The 17510-nt window shown below is 44.1% G+C and overlaps 1 protein-coding gene across 1 annotated transcript; it reads left to right on the top strand.

Annotated features, from left to right (window-relative positions):
- The first annotated feature begins 2543 nt into the window (after positions 1–2543).
- On the top strand, positions 2544–17299 carry egf (epidermal growth factor). Its single transcript, XM_037462681.2, has 22 exons — positions 2544–2901; positions 5285–5484; positions 5676–5857; positions 6215–6442; positions 6527–6729; positions 6845–6958; positions 7184–7306; positions 9847–9972; positions 10607–10732; positions 10830–10966; positions 11208–11356; positions 11528–11632; positions 11786–12009; positions 12161–12328; positions 12565–12714; positions 12800–12943; positions 13027–13143; positions 13535–13657; positions 13810–13975; positions 14510–14674; positions 16092–16237; positions 16387–17299. Exons 1-22 carry the CDS (start codon positions 2775–2777, stop codon positions 16584–16586), a joined length of 3423 nt encoding a protein of 1140 aa, XP_037318578.2. The 5' UTR covers positions 2544–2774; the 3' UTR covers positions 16587–17299.
- The last annotated feature ends 211 nt before the right edge of the window (positions 17300–17510 follow it).

Below are 17510 nucleotides of genomic sequence, written 5' to 3'. Positions count from 1 at the left end.
ATAAAGTGAAGAAAAAGTGTTAAATTCCTTGTGTGTTGTGGTATCTGTGTATACAGGTGCACTCTCACTTAAAATAGAGCCTTTTTTTAAAACACATTTTGGTAATTAAAATTTGAATGAAAATGTAAAAATCCACGCCACCAGAAACATCCCGCCTCTCTTGCAACATAGAATTCTAGATCTTTGTTATTTTGCATTTTGCATTTCTCTGATAATCTTTTACAGTTTTACTTCAACAACAACAAGTGTCGTCTCACTATCCTCATCCTAAAATAGGTTTAAGTGGACTGCACAATTTATGACCATGTAAATGATGCTGTTGCTCGGGATAAGAAACACTAAAACAAGGAACAAAAGAGGGCCTGAAAAGTCATAATTCTGTAAAAGTAAAAGAAATCACAGATCAATTATGACTCAAACACAATACTTTATACCTTAATCTTCACACGTCTCAGTTATGAATCAGAGAACCCATGTACATCCTGACAATCAAGATACTGTTTCCATGGATACGCCTCTGCCACCAGCTATATGAGTCTGTAGTCCAAAGTAAGCTCCAACAAGAGCTGTGTTGTTGTCGTGGCAACAACCAGGCTGTTTGGCAAACAGACTGAATGGACGGCAGACAAGGGCTGTTAATGAAAGATAACCAATGAATGAAAAGACAGACAGACGGAGAGACAGATTAATAGGTAACTAGATAGCGAACTCGGTCGGTAGGTGCATCTGTAAATAATTAGATAGGTAGGGACACATATGTAAGTAATTAGGTATGTAGTTAGATATCAAGGTGTGTAGGTAGATACATATATGAATGGATAGATGGATAGGAAGATGGATTGCATGGATAGGTAGAGAGTTCCCAGAGGCACAAGGGCTATGAGGACAGAGAAAGTTGCTGAAATGCTGAAATTCACTTGGAATCTCTTTCCAGATGGCACTAGATGGAACCAGCTTTGGAGGCGGAAGGACTGAAGCCTTTTTCTGGTGTCCAGGTTCAAGATCAGCAATGTGTAAGCGATCATAGATCGAGGATAACATATCACATTGCTGGGACTGATGGACCATTTGGTAACATAAGAGATAGTTGAGTCGGATGCTGTCAGTGTGATGCTGATGTGACACAACGAGCTTATCTTCTTTAAACCACAGGTCAAGCACAAGAAGCTCAAGCAGCTCGAGAAGGGCAGTCAAACGTAAAGCTCCCATCCCAGAGCTATTCACCCATTCAAGTTACTGCTGACATTATGCTGCACGCCAAGGTTTTTTTTATCAAGTCAAGTATATTGACCTTATTTTTGCAGATAGTAAATGGCAAAAAAAACAAATGATAAGAGTATAATTTGACCAGAAACTAGAATAAAAGGTCAAACATTTAGTACAGAAAACTTTTAAGCAGCTAAAATGAAGACATTTTTTCAACAAAACTATAATAGATGTTTCACAATATAGACCCAAGGCTCTAGGCAGCAGACGAAGTACGAGCATGGTATTATTCAAATAAAAATAGTTTTGTCAAAAAATTCCTTATTGTAACTATATAACGGTGACTCAGCCAGCTGAATTCAAGACTGGAACTTTTACAAAAGCAGTGACCTGAGGGGGTGTTTAATAGGACAGCAGCATCTCTCGTGCCTGATGACTCAAACCCACGCGTACTTCATTCAGCACTCGGAGAGTCATGGACATTTACATCTTCCTTGGTATCTGCAAGGGGTGAAATCGTGGGAAAAGGTCAATGTCCCTCAGACGCGTAACACTAGTCTCGAGACAAGGCCACTTTCTCAGCCACGTACGACTGCCCATCTACGAGGTTAGTGGTGACGTTGCTGCTGACAATATGCCAGTCATGGAGAGCATGAATAGAGGTTCTGGTTCCTGGCGTCTGGCAGTTGTTCTCTTGGGTGAAAAGAGGACAAACAATTTATGGATAATCTTCTCCACTCCTCCTTCGTTCTCTATAAGTTACTCACCAATTCCCTTCAGCAGGAGACAGTCTGACACAATGACCTCTCACAAAGACACAAAACAGTGTGTCTATTGTGTGCGTTGTGTGTAACTCATGTTATTGATAAATGCCGTTATACTTTGACAAAACAGGCTAAGGGTCACTTTAGTTCCCCAAATGAATAAATACATTCATATTTTAGGGTTGTGGTTAAGCTAATGGCCTTAAATGCAATGTTCATCTCCAACAATGTCCCAGACACAAAAACTCCGATGGACACACGCATCCAAATTGAGAAAAGACATGAGTGAGGGAGAGGGGAGCTGTGGGGGGGTGATGTTGTTATTATGTGAGACCTTTCTTCAGCCCTCTCATTTCTTACATAGCCCATGCTCCAGACGCTCACTTCAGGTCAAAGAAGATCTTGCTCCAATGCTGGACTAGCATGTGCAACATTTACCACGGGGGTGTCAGGAATTTCAATCTTTGCTTCCAATACAGGCTGGCAGATCGGGGGCCGAACCAGGGAGGGAGGAGGATCCCCACACAGCACTTTCTTTTTGCCGAACACTCCACCGGCAGTATTACACTCGTCCTTCTGAGCACCCCAATCTCTTCATCGGGGTATTACATCAGCGCAGCCTCTCCTGTCATGTGAAGCTGTGTTGTCTCTTTGAGTTGAAGTCTTGGACAAGAATGCCCACAGTCCATAAACAAATGTTGCTTCATTTTGGGGAATTCTTGTGTGCCAGTGCTAAGAGTGGGAATGCCTGAGAACGAGTAAACGAGTGTGCGGCTCCCCGAGACAAGGACGGCGTGCAGGATTATGTTGGCTGCGGCGATCGCGGCAGCGCTGATCTATTTCACGGTGCAGGGCTCCGGGGCCCTGGCCCTCGGCACGGCATGTTGGGATGAACGTCTATCGCGAGCCGGGAGGAACAGCAGCTGTGTGGGTGAGTTTAGCGCTTGTCAGGATGGTCAGGAGGACAATCCTAACCATCCAGGCGGTGTCTTCTGGGTACTTCTGATATAATCGTTAAATAATATGACAGGGCGCGTAGCATGAGAACGAGAACTAATTTCATAAGGCACAAATAAATATTACTAAAGTACAGTCTCTGGTGGAGTGCGAGTATCTCAGGCTCAGCCCGAGTCGTTTGTGGGACGCCACATGGACTGAATCTTACCGCTGGTGATCTCTGATGTTCATTTTCTTCTACCTTCAACCATCATGCCAGAGAATACAGTTAATGTATGTTATGTTTTATAATGAATGTCAATACTCTGACACAATTTTGTGTCCCCACAAAAAAAGATCAAAGGTCACAGTAACAGATTATCTTCCTTTTAGTTGATTTAGTTTCTCTTAGTTCATCAACAGATATGTTGGAGACCTGAGCCCCATGTAAAAAAAACTATATTTGAATTATTCCATTTTGAAAAATACAATTTGTGGCTGCAATATAAAAGATGGCTGAACAAACAAACACCTTTTTGGAAATGACAGGCCAGTTATTCTATGTTATATTGAATAAAAGGACTGATCCAGTTCTAGAATCTACGGCAAGATATATACATATCTAGATATACATAAGTATATATGGATATAACAGTATAGGTTGGTACAGAGTATGCTGAAATCTAAGACCATTAACATCAACATGCTCTTTTGCTTATTGAGGGTTTAATATTTCCTCCACAGCTCAAATAAAAGATAAGGATATTTTAATGAGCCCAAAGAGCAAGTTTAGCATAAATAATGGCCACTGAAACTTCCCAAATGAAAGTATCCACACTGTAAAACAGTAAAAATCCACATTGATATTGATTCCCACATCATGCAGGAGAAGCTGTATGTGGGGCCTTATATTTCTCTGTCTTGTATTGTTTCAAAGATAGAAGGTTTCTTAAAAGAAACCTATGAACTGTGCTGGCTAGGTCAATAATCATGCTGACCACCATGTGAACTTGTCAATTAATGATTCATCTGGACGACTCCTAGCAATTCACCAGTAGCCGTCTTCAGGATCCCAGGCCAGACATCCATTGTGCCGTTTGTCTGGTGTTTCTCCTTGTTTTCTTCATTCCACTGAGTGAAGACTGGTATCCATGGTTGCAGGGGACAGCGGTATTGCCGTGACTGACCAGTGAACTTTTTATTGATAGCCACACAGATCTGCATCATAGTTGAGTTGGTTGTGGAGCAAACTCAATCTCAATCTGTATTGTTCGGTGGGACGTCTATTCATTCCATTTACAAATTTTTTTGCTGCTCATAACTTTTTATCAGCTCTATAATATATGAATGGTGTGTACTAAGAGAAAATAACCTTCGTTCACTCCATGTCTGGTCAGAATGAAAAGATGGAGGAGGGTGACGTTGTGCCAGAGGAGAACGTTTTTTATCCCAGGGAGAGTCTTCCTTGAACTTCATCACATTACAGCCTTGAACCGGCTTTTTAAAGAGATAATTTGACAAACTTAACCACACAACAAGGACTCATCACTCTTTGCTAAAATCTTCACATTATTGTTCACTTAATGCATTCAACTGGTCTAAGGCCGATGTACATTCATAAATCTTTCTTGTCCAAAATGAAGGTTAGTCGATGACTTATGACACAGCTCTATTATAGCAGCAGACAAAAGGTGTTGCTATAGCAACATAGATTAATACATACATACAAAATGAATGGCGCAAAGACGACTACATGCTACAGGGGTGATTTTAACCTGCTTTGTCTTGATACAGGACGCTACACGACCAGAAAAGGTATATACGAAGTGGGGTCAGTCACAGAGTCTACAGATTGGTGTGTAGACGGCAGCTTTGAAGCCTTGAGGTCCAGTGGTGTTATGGTTTTTGGCCATCGCTCTTAAAGTGGCATGAGTGGGTAGAGCAGAATTAAGGTTTTAAGGTTACAATTGACTAAAAACCCACTGTAAAAGGCCTAAAGTCAAAAGACAAAAACTAACCGGATGATAGCAAACTGTTGATGAAAAAAAGGTAGCCACATCCTAAATTATTTCACTCTAATTGGGCCCATAAATTAAACATAATGCTGATGAACATGCAATTAATACAAATAACTAACTTTTATTGACTGCAACAAAGCAGATTTGATTCATTCCTATACCCTTGGGTTGTTTCGTTTATGGTAAATTAACTCCATTCATACAAGCGCTGTAAACGACTGCAGTCAGGTAAAAAGTACATACACTAAAGTACTTTTGTCTACAACAGTGAGGCCTTTAAAAACAGGTCATTTGTGTATTAGGGCCTTAAGAATGGAATTCCAAAGTTTAATGACAGACCTGATGTTCTCTTTCGTCAAGCCTCACAGCCATTCCTGATATTTGGCCATGGGAGAGCTATTCATCGGATGGATCTCGATGGGAGGAACCAGAGAAGGCTCGTGGCAGGAGTGGGAAGCTCAATCCTGCTTGACTTTCATTTCAGAGAGGAGACAGTTTACTGGGCCGACAAACACACGGGGGTCATCTACAGGGCGTCAGTGAGAGGAGCAAACAGACAGGTGATTATGTGGCTACCCTAAAGTCCCTTGGCTTAAATGTAGTCCTGCAATGGATCAGTAGAGCGGTTAAGAAGCAATAAAGAAGACCAATGATGAGAGCACCAAATAGCAAATCTTATACTGTTTTTTCTAAACAAGGATGGTGCTTTCATCTTTTTGATGAAAAAGGTTTGAACTTTTTTCTTTTCCAGAAGCTGTACTCATCTGACAAACATATCTCGGGCCTTGCAGTGGACTGGATTTGGAACTGTGTATATTGGACAAGTGGAGAAAAGGGAAAAATCAAGACAATGGATATGAATGGGAAAAACGAAAAGACTCTTTTGAGGCACTTGCGCCAACCAAATTCTATAAACGTTGACCCCAACAACAGGTAACGCACTCTGAATCTCACTTTTCTCTTTCTAATGATGGCCCTTCATTCTCATCCAGGCAGATGAAAAGTAGAAAACATCCACATATATTCTCCCAAACAATCATCATTGTATCTTTCATGTTGTCATGTTGTAATTGCTCTAAAAACTAGCTTTCCTTTTCCTGGGCTTGTATAGCAAATAACCCCAATGTATATTTTACTGTATATGAGTTTAGATTTACAGATTTACATTTCCTCAGTGGATGTGCAGAGTTGTATTAACATTTGGTATATTTCTCTGAAAGTTTATAAATTTACAAATTTGGCAATGCTGGTTGTAAAGTCCTCCCTCAGTTAAGAACTAATATCCTGCAGGTTTCTATTTTGGCTGTCTGGCGGGATGAGCCCTAGTATCCAGCGGTCTGACGTGACAGGACAGATGAAAACTACACTTATAAAGATAGCAGAGCACCTGGGCGCCCTGTCAGTTGACCGAGAGGACAAAAGACTGTTCTGGGTCCAGTTTGGTCCACAGGGAGAAAGTGCCATTGCCTCTTGTGATTACAACGGCAACGGCCTGCACATCATAGACCGGCCCCTTTGGTGAGCATACTGTTGTAGTCCTCTCACTCATTTTATCATTTTGGATTTGTTAGCAAACTGGGATGAAATGCTTCTGTTTTCTAGGTCTCAGTCACTGGGGATATCAGTCTTTCTGGAGCACTTGTACTACACCGATGCATCGTCTCGGGTGATAAAACAAGTGAACAAGTACACTGGTGGAGAGCCACTGGATGTTAACATAAAACAAATGGCCAAACCGCCAGTTAGCATCAAGGTGGTGCATCCCCTCAACCAGCCAAGGGACGACTCCCAATCATCTCCTCCAGGTTACAGCTGAACTTTGACATTTAACGTGTTCTGTAGGCACTCGTCATTTTTACTGGAGACAAATCCCACACAAAAATACTTCAGCGATGTATTACCAATCATCCCTTCAAACAGGTTGTGACGAACAGAGTGGAAATTGCGTGACTGTGTGTTCCAGTCTAGCCGAGCAAGGGACGTGCCAGTGCACTGAAGGCTTTGCTCTCAGTAAGCAAGGCTCTTATTGTGAAGGTTGGTATACGTCACATACAATCAATGAAAATGCATCAAGAATAAATATGTTATCCAAGGAGTATGCACACAAACACTGACTGCCCACTACTTAAGCTGGAACAATTTTTGGTCTATTAGCCATCATGAACATGAACTTCTCCTGTGTCCTCACGTATAAATAACTATGTAAAAGCACCTAAAGGACATGAATAACAGGTCACATTTTGTCTGTCTGTGGCGTAGATGTGAATGAATGTGCACATTGGAACCACGGCTGCTCTCTTGGTTGTGAAAACATCCCGGGCTCCTATTTCTGTACCTGCCCAAAAGGATATGCGCTCCTACCCGACAGGAAGACATGTGGAGGTGCGGTGGGAAATATTTGTATTATTGTTGTTATGTTACCCAATTTTCCTCAAGTTTACTTTTGATTCCTAAATAGTATCATTAGTTTAAGACCATGCAAGTGCAGTTGAGGCTTTAAGAAATTGCAAATATACTCCTGATAATGTTGATACTATCTGTACTTGATTGAGTGTTCTGTTCTTTAACGTGAAGCCGGATTGCTTTAAGAACTATTTTTCAGAAGAATTAGAAGGAAGGATGATTATGGTTTTTTGTGGTAAATCTTTGTTTTGGTCAGCAGAACAAAAGCAGCTCAGGTGTCGGATTAGAAACTCTTCTCTTTGTTGTGCCGATAAAAAGGTGGCATTTGTCCTCCAGACACCACTTTGACCCCAAGGAGCCAATAAAAAGGCCGGGTCATGTGCTCAGCATCCTAGACTAGACACATGTGAGCTGTCAATTGTGTGTTAAATTATTTGGGTTAAAACAGTGGCACTTTGTCAGTAAAGATCTAGTTTGCAAAGAGAAGGGCTTTCATATTCAAATTAGTGAACATTTTTTCTTTTTAGGATCAGACCAATATGCCTGTTGGTGCTATAAGTGCTATAATAAAACGTGATGATATTTTAAGTCTAAATAATCCAGATATCCGTTTTTCCTTTTTTCCACCACAGTCCGCATCTGGTTTTTCCTCGTAGCCATAAAGCAGGTCTGTTGTCTGCTAGCATAACAACGGGTTATTTTAAGGAACAGATACCTCAGACAATCTAATGCTTTGGCACAAATATAGTTAAGTCATGTAGGAATGTGTAGAGAATCTTTATTTACTTAAAAAATAACAGTTTATTTTGTCAAGGATTCAATGACAATTAATTTTTTTTCTTCTAGCTTTTGTCTCGTTTAATCTGATATCACACGTTATCTGTTTACAAACCATTAAAAACTAGGGCTGTCAATAGATTTAAAAAAAAAACGAATTAATCTCCTCTTTTGAAATTCATTAATCTCGATGAATGGCAATTAATGAATGTTGTTGTTGTTGTTTTTACAATGTTGTTTTTAATGAATGTTTGATCTTCTTCTAAAAACTAAATTTTAAAATTAATGAGCAATCACTTTTGAAACCGTGTATTTTAGATGTTGTTGTTATTGTTATTTTAAACAGAAAACGACTCACATTTGATCATATGAGAGAGAATTCCACCTGGTGGAACATGTTGAACCAGCGACTCTTCCTGTTGTCCTCGTGCACTTTGCCCTCAACTCTCCATCATTTAACGGCTGTGTTTGAAGTGCCAACAATCCCCTCACATTTAGCAGGACGTTTTCAACGTCCTTTTCACGTGTCGTTTAGGGACACATTGGTGGTCCTCTGCAGACAGTTGAGATGGAAGCAGCCTAGCAGCTAGCTCAGCACAGCAGCTAGCTTAGCCTAGCAGCTAGCTTAGCATAGCGGTACTTTAAGTGGTCCGTTTGCCACTCACCCCCCTTCTGTTTGACACGTGGAGTGATTCCTCTGCACAGTTCTCCTCTCTATGTCGCGCCTCTGTTTCATTAGTTTAGTTTTATTTCCAATACAAAAAGCTCTATCCATCTTGACTGACTGCAGCTAGCGCCCGGTTCGTTTCCGCAGTCAACTTAGCAAACAAACGTACGTTAACTACGTTAAAACATTTAGTTGCATTAATATCGGCCACATTAATTGCATAGATTAACGCGTTTATATTGACAGCCCCATTAAAAATACATTAGACAATATCTTCTCTAATATCCCAGCTAGGAGGCCAGCAGGACAGTGGAGGCCACACAATGAGATTAAATGACGAGGTGACATTTGAAAAGGGAACATATCTGGTCAGCAGCTTTGTGGGCTCTAAGCCGTTTAGCAGACAACCTTTGTCAAGGTCCAGATGAAAACAAATACGGAGCCAAGGGGCAGACAATGGAGTCAACAACCGAGATCACGTGGCAGAGCACTGCTTACGTGTCTTGTTTTTGATTCAAGACAAAAAAAATGTTAAAAACAGCAATTTTCCATTAATTTTGAGAAAAGCAATATATTTTGTCTTTTTTAACTTCATCTATAGAGCAGTTTCTCCTACAGGTTTGCTCAAAATGTCCACGATTGATGAAGTATTAAAAAACGTACCTCAAAACCAGTCAGCGGTGGAGCAACAGATGTAACTATTTCACACCTCTCTATCCATGGCCATCACAGGCCCAGGAGATGCCACGCTCATGTGAGCTAACATCACATCGCCTTTACTCTCTTGGCTTTGGATGCGTTCTCATCACACCTGTTTTGATACGGCGGACTTGGTGAAGGGATTTCACTAAGAAGCTTGTTACAACCTGCTGTGAGCCTTCCAAAAAACCTGGAAAGTTCAAACAAATGAAGAACTTCCCTTTGACCTGTGATAGTATCCAAAACGAACCGCCGGAGAACAGAAAATTATTTAACTTCTGTTAATTGTGTTTCCGGGATCTTAAGTCATTCACACGTACCATTAATGTTACCATGGAAAATAACATCATTTCATTGCTTTCCTTTCCACAATCAGAAATCACACCGTGTGAAGGCAATATGACAAAGAAGTGTGGTGAGGGATGTCTGACAGCAGATGGGGTGGCTGTCTGTGTGTGTCCTGAAGGATCTTCACTCCAGGAGGATGGACAAGCCTGTACCGGTAAGCACTTTATTACAGTTTACCTCCTAAATCTCAAGGATTTTATGTAGAGTAACTGGGAAACTGGGAATGATGAACTAGTGCGATATTTCAGATTTTTGGTCATTCTGTTAAATTGATATTTTAGGGACAACATTATTTCCAGCCAAAGATATCTAAATGTAATATAGGTGAGAGTTGAATCAAAGTCATAAAGATAGAGTGAGCACAGCAGGTTTGTATTGATCATTAAGGTGAGAGGTAAGAGTAGGACATCATCACTGAGGTGTTGATTTGTCCGCCTACAGAATATTAATAAATAAAAAAATAAGTGCTATTCTATTGCCGATGAATCACCACAGTGGCACAGTAGACAGCTCCCTGCTACATAATGGATCCATATTTAACACTTGCTTCACCTGCAGCCAGGGGAATGCTGCAAACAATAGAGCGGCCTGTCTCAACTCGACTGAGCAAGACTTTAATCTTCAGTTTCATAATCCCGATAAAGAGTGTAGAGGAGAACTCAGAAAAAGAGACGGCGACCTGCACCGCATTCTAACGTCTTACCCGCAACAAGACGCGTGAAGCATCAGCATGTCTTGAGAAAAAGGGGCCCGTGTGCATGTGTAACACACCGTGTGGACCTTTGCAGGCTGCTTGTCCGCAGACAGGGGCGGTTGCAGCCAGCTCTGTACCCCCGTCAGCCCGAGTGGGTGGCAGTGTGGCTGTCTGCCTGGCTACCAGCTGCGGCGAGATGGCGAGCGCTGCGTTGCCTCTGGTGAGTCACGCCCATGGCGTCAGCTGAGCCCTCGTGTGTAACCACCGGTACGCCGGCTTTAACTCCCGCTGCTGGCGGTGTTATGGCGGTTCTTCAGGGCCGCCGCCGTACCTACTAGTGGCCAATCTGGTGGATGTACGTCAAATTCACCCCGAAGGCGCTGGGGATGGAACCCTGGTGGAGGATCCCAGAGGAGCTTTCATCGCTTTGGACTACGACCCGGTCCAGAAAAATGTAAGATGGGAACTTTCTCGGGTGTTTTTATTGCTGTTCTGTACAGTTGGTACCAGACTGGTGTCACAAGTCCTCGAGAGTTGTTGTGAAGACAACCGGGGACATCTAGTGGACAGACACTGTGGTTGGAAAGCCTGTTCAAGGAAAAACAATCTCTTCTACTTCATAGTGGCAATGTCTCGAAGGCCTTTGAAGCTGATCTATTGTGAACACTGAATAAATCGCTCTTCCTCCTTTGAAGGTGTACTTTGCGAGCGTCAGTCAGAAGAGAATTGAGCGGGTGGATCTGAACGGCGGGTCCAGAGAGGTCCTCGTCTCCGACGGTCTGGACTCTCCAGAGGGTCTTGCGATTGACTGGATCCACCGCAGGATGTACTGGACGGATAAAGGGTGAGGGATGTTAGGATGAAGAGATGATTTCATTAGGTGCTGAAAGTTTTATCTTGCCGATGTGTACTTTAATGGTGGTTTTGTAGGACAGCAGTTCGTTGTTTCTATTGTCAAACTTTCTATTCTTTTTGTCTTCACTTGTACACATGTCTTTATACCTTCGTCCTGCAGCCAGTCAACCGTCGACTGCAGCACCTTAAACGGGCAAAACAGACAAACTATTGTGAGCAAAGGGCTGGAGAAACCAAGAGGAATCGCAGTTCATCCTTTGGCAAAGTGAGTGAGGCTCTACGAGAGGGATACTTTCACAAGTTAAAACTACAAACTTCTAGAGGGAATCCTTAGAAAACAGCTGTGCAGCAGCCGGAGGTTCTGTGGGTTTAATCCGTCCCCGATGGCTAATTCACATTGCTCTGTGGACCTTTTGAGGAGGTTGTTCTGGACTGACATCGGGGCCCATCCTGTCGTGGAAAGTGCCTCTTTGGAGGGGGAAGGCCGCGCCGTCATTGCCAGTTCCCACCTCGTGTCGCCGAGCGGCCTGACCATCGATTTCACCGAGGACCGTCTGTTCTGGTGCGATCAGAGGAGGGGCCTGGTGGAGACCGCTGCTCTGGATGGTTCGGACCGACAGGTCCTGTTTGAGAACCAAGTAGGTGAGGCTTGTACGAACATGTAACATGTGACATGTCTGGCTTCTACATGAGTCTATCAAGTCCTTCCTTAACGGGTGTTCTTGTAATCACAGCCACACAAGATACAGAATACACTTGGTAAACTTGTTCCCCTCTACTCGGATTCCTCCAGGTCGACCTTTTGACCTTGCGGTGTTTGAGGACAGGTTGTGGATATCGGACCGGGAGCCCAACCAGCTGAGGAGCGTGCACAAGCGGACGGGGAAGAAGCTGCAACGTATCCACGGCAACATGGTCCAACCGGCGTCCATTGTGGTGGTTCATCCTCTCGCTAAACCAGGTACAGAAACAGATGATCACATGATCAGTGAGATGTGGCCTTCTTCCACCTGTCAGCATTCACTAAGCTGAGCGAAAAACGTTGAATAAACTATTCCTGTGCATTCAGAGGGGGCTGAATGAGGGATGATTGCTGAAATGAATATTTAAAGCATTTCAGATGAAAGTATTTGTTGTCTGGCAGCAACAAACAAGTCGTCCTTAAAATGAATTGTCCTTCTGCATACAAATATTCAGGGGCCGACGTCTGCCTCCACCTGAATGGAGGCTGTGCCCAGGTGTGTGAAAGCGAACTGGGATTGGCCCGATGCTCCTGTCTCCCACGCTACGTCCTGTCGCCCGACGGAAGGAGCTGCTCGCCCGGCTCCGCGTGGAGCAGATCAGCAGGTGACACATTTTCAGCCACCTCACCTGAAGCGCGCGAGCTATGAAGTGGAAACCCACTCATCGACAATGCTTTTGCTATAAAAAGGTTCTGGAGACAGTCCACAAACCACCGATGCATCGGCCACTAAAAACAAAAGTCCCCCCACCGCACCCGGGCTGTCAGCTGACGAGGCGGAGCCGGCTCTGAAGTCGGAGGAGTCGACCCCCTTCACGGACGCCATGGTGTCAGGTGACGGCCCTGATCGTTGAGGGACATTTCCCCCCCCCTCAAGATGTGACTTCTGACTAAACGTGTTCACCCTCCTCCGTCAGACCAGAACGAGTGCCACCCGCTCGGCTGCGATGCGAACGCACGGTGCCTGCTGCGGGCCGGCAGCCCCACCTGTGTGTGTCCAGAGGGTTTCACAGGTGATGGACGGCTGTGTGTGGGTGAGTAGTTCTCTCCCGGGAATGCGTGTATAAAGGAACACATCCTGAGGAAAACGTATGGGGATCATATTGATTCTTTTATCCTATTTGCATCATTATGGGTCGAGATTGTGGACCTTTTCACGTGTGACAGAACGGAGCAGATTTAACTTTTAGATCTAGAAAAACAACATTTCACGGTGGCCGAGCCGCTCTGGAAGCAAAGATGATCGCGACACAAATGCCTTACGTGAAAGCCAATAATACTCATCTGCTTCTTTGTCTAAACGCAGTATTCAGGAGGTCATGTGACAACTGACTTGATGGAATCAGTGCCTAATCATGAATACATTGGTTTTATGAATGCTTCAGGCATGTAAAGACTGTTCACCTCTTCTCGTTTTCTTTGTAGACATTGATGAGTGTTCGCTGGGAACGCACACGTGTGACAACAACGCAGAATGCCAGAATGCCTTGGGGACGCACCTCTGCAAGTGCCGGGCTGGTTACCAGGGCAACGGGAAGACATGTCAAGGTGCGTCTCCACGAAAAAGTTTAAGCGAAGTCAGTGTTTTCCAGGATAAGTGCGTTTGCTCTTGCTGCTGTTAAAGTAAAGATATTTTAAAAAGGTGCCACACGGTCCATTTGTCTAATCCAACAAAATGGCCTTCCCGATCCTCTCCTAAGAGTTGGAGGCCACATCGCCGGGGGGGGGGACCAGTAGGCCCGCTGACGTGTCCACCCGGCACCACGATGGAAACTCGGCACAGAGCTGCCCGTCCTCCCACGAGTCCTACTGTCTGTACCAGGGGGTCTGCTTCTACTACCCTGAAATGGAGTCATACGCTTGCAAGTAAATAAATGTTCCTGAGCTGGCGTGACTCGGTCATCCGTTGATCCAATTATGAGTTAACAATAGTCCTGAAATGTGCCGTGTCAGGGAGAATATTAGTAGTTATTTTAAAGTGGCATTCCTCTTAGAAAGTATGAGAGCACCTCATTTACTATTATAATTATTTCTCTTATGAGATTCACTACCGCGCACAACCAGTAGGTGTCCCTGTTGGCCCATTATTAAAGCCATGACCTCATCACAGTGGCTGTAGGATTCTGAATTTGACCTTTACAGCATCAATCACCGGCTGCATATAACTTTCTAGGAACAAATCTGTTTTAACTTTGTGATTGTCCCCTCAAATGATCACATTTAAATCCCTTCTATGATTCGACTCCATCATTCCAGCTGACATGTAGGTTTTTACTTTGTTTAACGCTAATGATATGCTTTCCAGAACGTTTCGTGGTCACAAAAATCGAAAGCCCACAATGAATTGTAAATAACTGTAATGTGTTTATGGATACTCGTTGGACTTCTCTCCCACTGCAGCTGTGTTTTGGGCTACATGGGGGAACGCTGTCAGTTCAGTGACCTGCAGTGGGGGGAGCTCCAGCAGGCTGAGGAGGAGAAGAGGAGGAACGTGGTCATCGCGGCCTGCATGGCGGCCCTCGTTTCCCTGCTCTCCATCGCTGCCTGTGTCACCTACTGTTACGGGTGAGAGGGGGGTCGGAGGAGAAGTGGCAGACGAGGGGCAATTAAGGAAAGAAAAAGGAAAGAGGGGAGTCAATTGGAGAAAAGGGAACACGAGGGAAGAAGAAAAGTAAGTAAAACTGGTAAAAAGGAAAAGAAGACAGAGGAAGAAAACACAAAACGAAGCACAGAAGGAACCATCGATGGAGGACGAGGAATTATTGATGAAAGGAGGGAAAACAAATCTAACATGAATATGATGCTAAATTTACTATTATGCAAGTCAAATATTTAAATGTTTCAAACTGCATTTCATGTAATACATTCCCATAGTCCTTCTCAACGGATATTCTTATGGTATATCCTTATGATTTCTTATGGTAATTCTAATTTGAATGGGTTTAGTAGAAGTGGTAAATGGGTGAATCCAGTGATTGGAGTAATCGCTCCGGTACAGGAAGTAGAACCCGCCCACATTCCAATGGCAGATCCATCTCTGTAACGTTGGGCAGCACCGACAGCCGGGAAGGAGCTGACAGCGTTTAGAGGTGTCTATCGAACCCGGGGGGCACAGGCAGTGTAATGCAGGTGTCTCGGCATGACCTCGAGATGGGGGGAGGGAGGGGGGTGGTGGTGGGCACAGGAAGCAGATCACATGTGGAACCGATGGCATCATGCAGAACCCGGTTAGGTGAACTACCTGCTGCGACCCCCCCCCTTCTTTTCCACCTCAGCTGATTTGTTTCACTGTTGTTTTGCCATCTCTTGGACGAGGCTGTTGGCATTGTCGCCCCCCCGCGCGGCCCCCCCATCCACCTACTGCATCCCACCGTTTGCTCTCTAGGCTTCCTGTGTGGAAGAGGCACGCTTTCAATTACATGCTTGGTTTAGCTTGTTCTGCAGCAATTACACATCAAAATAGGTCATTTCTCAGCCACAGAATGGAGGCGCTGAGCTGTGACCCCCGAGGAAACGCTACACGGCCGCCAAGAGCTCTGCCTCAAATTGCCTTCTGCACTCGACTGCGAGAGCACTTGAGGAGGGAAACTCAAGCGCCAAACACACACACACACACACACACACACACACGAGTAAACCATCACAAAGCGCACGGTGATATGCGCTAACAGACACAAATTGCTTCTCATGCTGCGTCTTTTTAAAGGTTCTCACGTGCATGAAAATACACTAAAAGGCATAGACTCACAGTCCATTTCTAAAGTTAAATTCAGCCCTTCTGGTCCACATGTCGGTTACACGTCACGTTTTCTGGAAGCATTTTAAACGTTTATGTTGTGTTGCAATTTAATTGTCAATTAAATCATTCCTACCACATAGTGTCAGTGCAAAGGTGGCCTCTGTGAGTCCAGGACCAACATGTGGACATTATAAAGGTTGTGAGTCAGTGATTATTTCAATGCTTTGACTGTTCTCGATGCAGGAGCAGAACATTCTTCCACAAACAGCCCTCTGTGGACAATGTGAGCGAGACCAGCGTGACAGATGAGAGCATGTCGGAGCCCCCCGCTGCATTGGACACGGGCTGTCCCAGGAGAGATGTCTGCCCGTCCTGCTCTTCAGAATCAGGTAGCTGAGCCGGAGGGGAATCACCCTTTGTGCCTCCATGCGGAGTATCGGCCTCGTTCCTTTGTCCACCCTAACCAAGATGAACCTCCTGTTCCACGAGCTTTCAATGGTGTCCCGTGTTTTTGTTTCTTCGTTTTTTTTTCCACAAGGCGACAACCATGTGAACGAAGAGTCGGGAACATTGTCCAAACACAACAGAGGGTACGAGTGCTCCATGGCGTCGGCCGTTGCCGTGGAGACCACGCAGCCCGCCGCCCATGGCTCGAGCCCGCCTCTGTCGAGCTCACACGGTTGGACGTCTTTCAGGCCTGAGGTGCTGTCTCCCGGCCTGGAGTCCCTCGCCTCCTAGTTCACCACAGATGCACACACACACACACACACACGCACACACACACACACTGGAACATCTGGCTGGTGTGCAAACTGCTGAATCCAGTTTCATTCCACCGTCACATACCTCACAAATTAAATAATCGGGCCGTCACAACTGTAGTTTACTTTTTAGTCTAAATTAATCCATTTTTTTTACCAAAAAGCACAAATGTACGTTTGTGCACTAAAGAAAACCGCTGTTGTCCGAAGGTTTTATCTGTAAAAAACTTTGAGCTCCCATTAGTTCTGTTAAGAAACCTCATCCATGTTTTCCCTATTTGTAAACTGGACTAAGTTTCATCCCTATCTTCAAATTGTGTGTATTGCTAAGTTTGTGTGTCTGTTTCTCCGTCAGCTCGTGGAACAAAGTGTGATGTAAACGATACAAAGACCTGCCTGATGCTCATCAGAGAGCACGACCTCTCTTCTGACCTCACCACTGTCATATTGTTTGGCTAAGGATGAATATTTTCAGATACACAATCTCCATTAATAGCTACTTGAGGATTGCAGTTCAATTGATGATTGATAAGAACCTGGATGGAAGGTGTTTTACAATTGTAAAATATATTTTCATTCACCCTGTATATAATTCTTTGGGGATGTATTATTTTTAGCCCACATGTACTATGACTGGAATTATAATAGTTGAGAAGAGGCTTCCTTTCATTTCTATTAAAACTATATTCACACCAAACCAAATGTGCTCCTTTTAATACACGAAACCCATTTCTGCCACTGTGTTCTTCCTCAGCAAAATAAGCTTCTCTGATGTCGTTGTCTCCCTTTAGTTGAAACATTCTTTTGGCCCTCCTCTGGCCGCTCTTCGTCGCAGTCTTCTTCGAAGCTCTCGGTTTCTCTCCTCCAGCAAATGCAACGCTCCGCTGTCTCCGACTGAGAC

Source organism: Pungitius pungitius, chromosome 2, assembly GCF_949316345.1.
Source record: "Pungitius pungitius chromosome 2, fPunPun2.1, whole genome shotgun sequence".
In the NCBI taxonomy this organism is placed as follows: Eukaryota; Metazoa; Chordata; class Actinopteri; order Perciformes; family Gasterosteidae; genus Pungitius; species Pungitius pungitius.
This window is presented reverse-complemented; position numbering and strand designations above follow the sequence as displayed.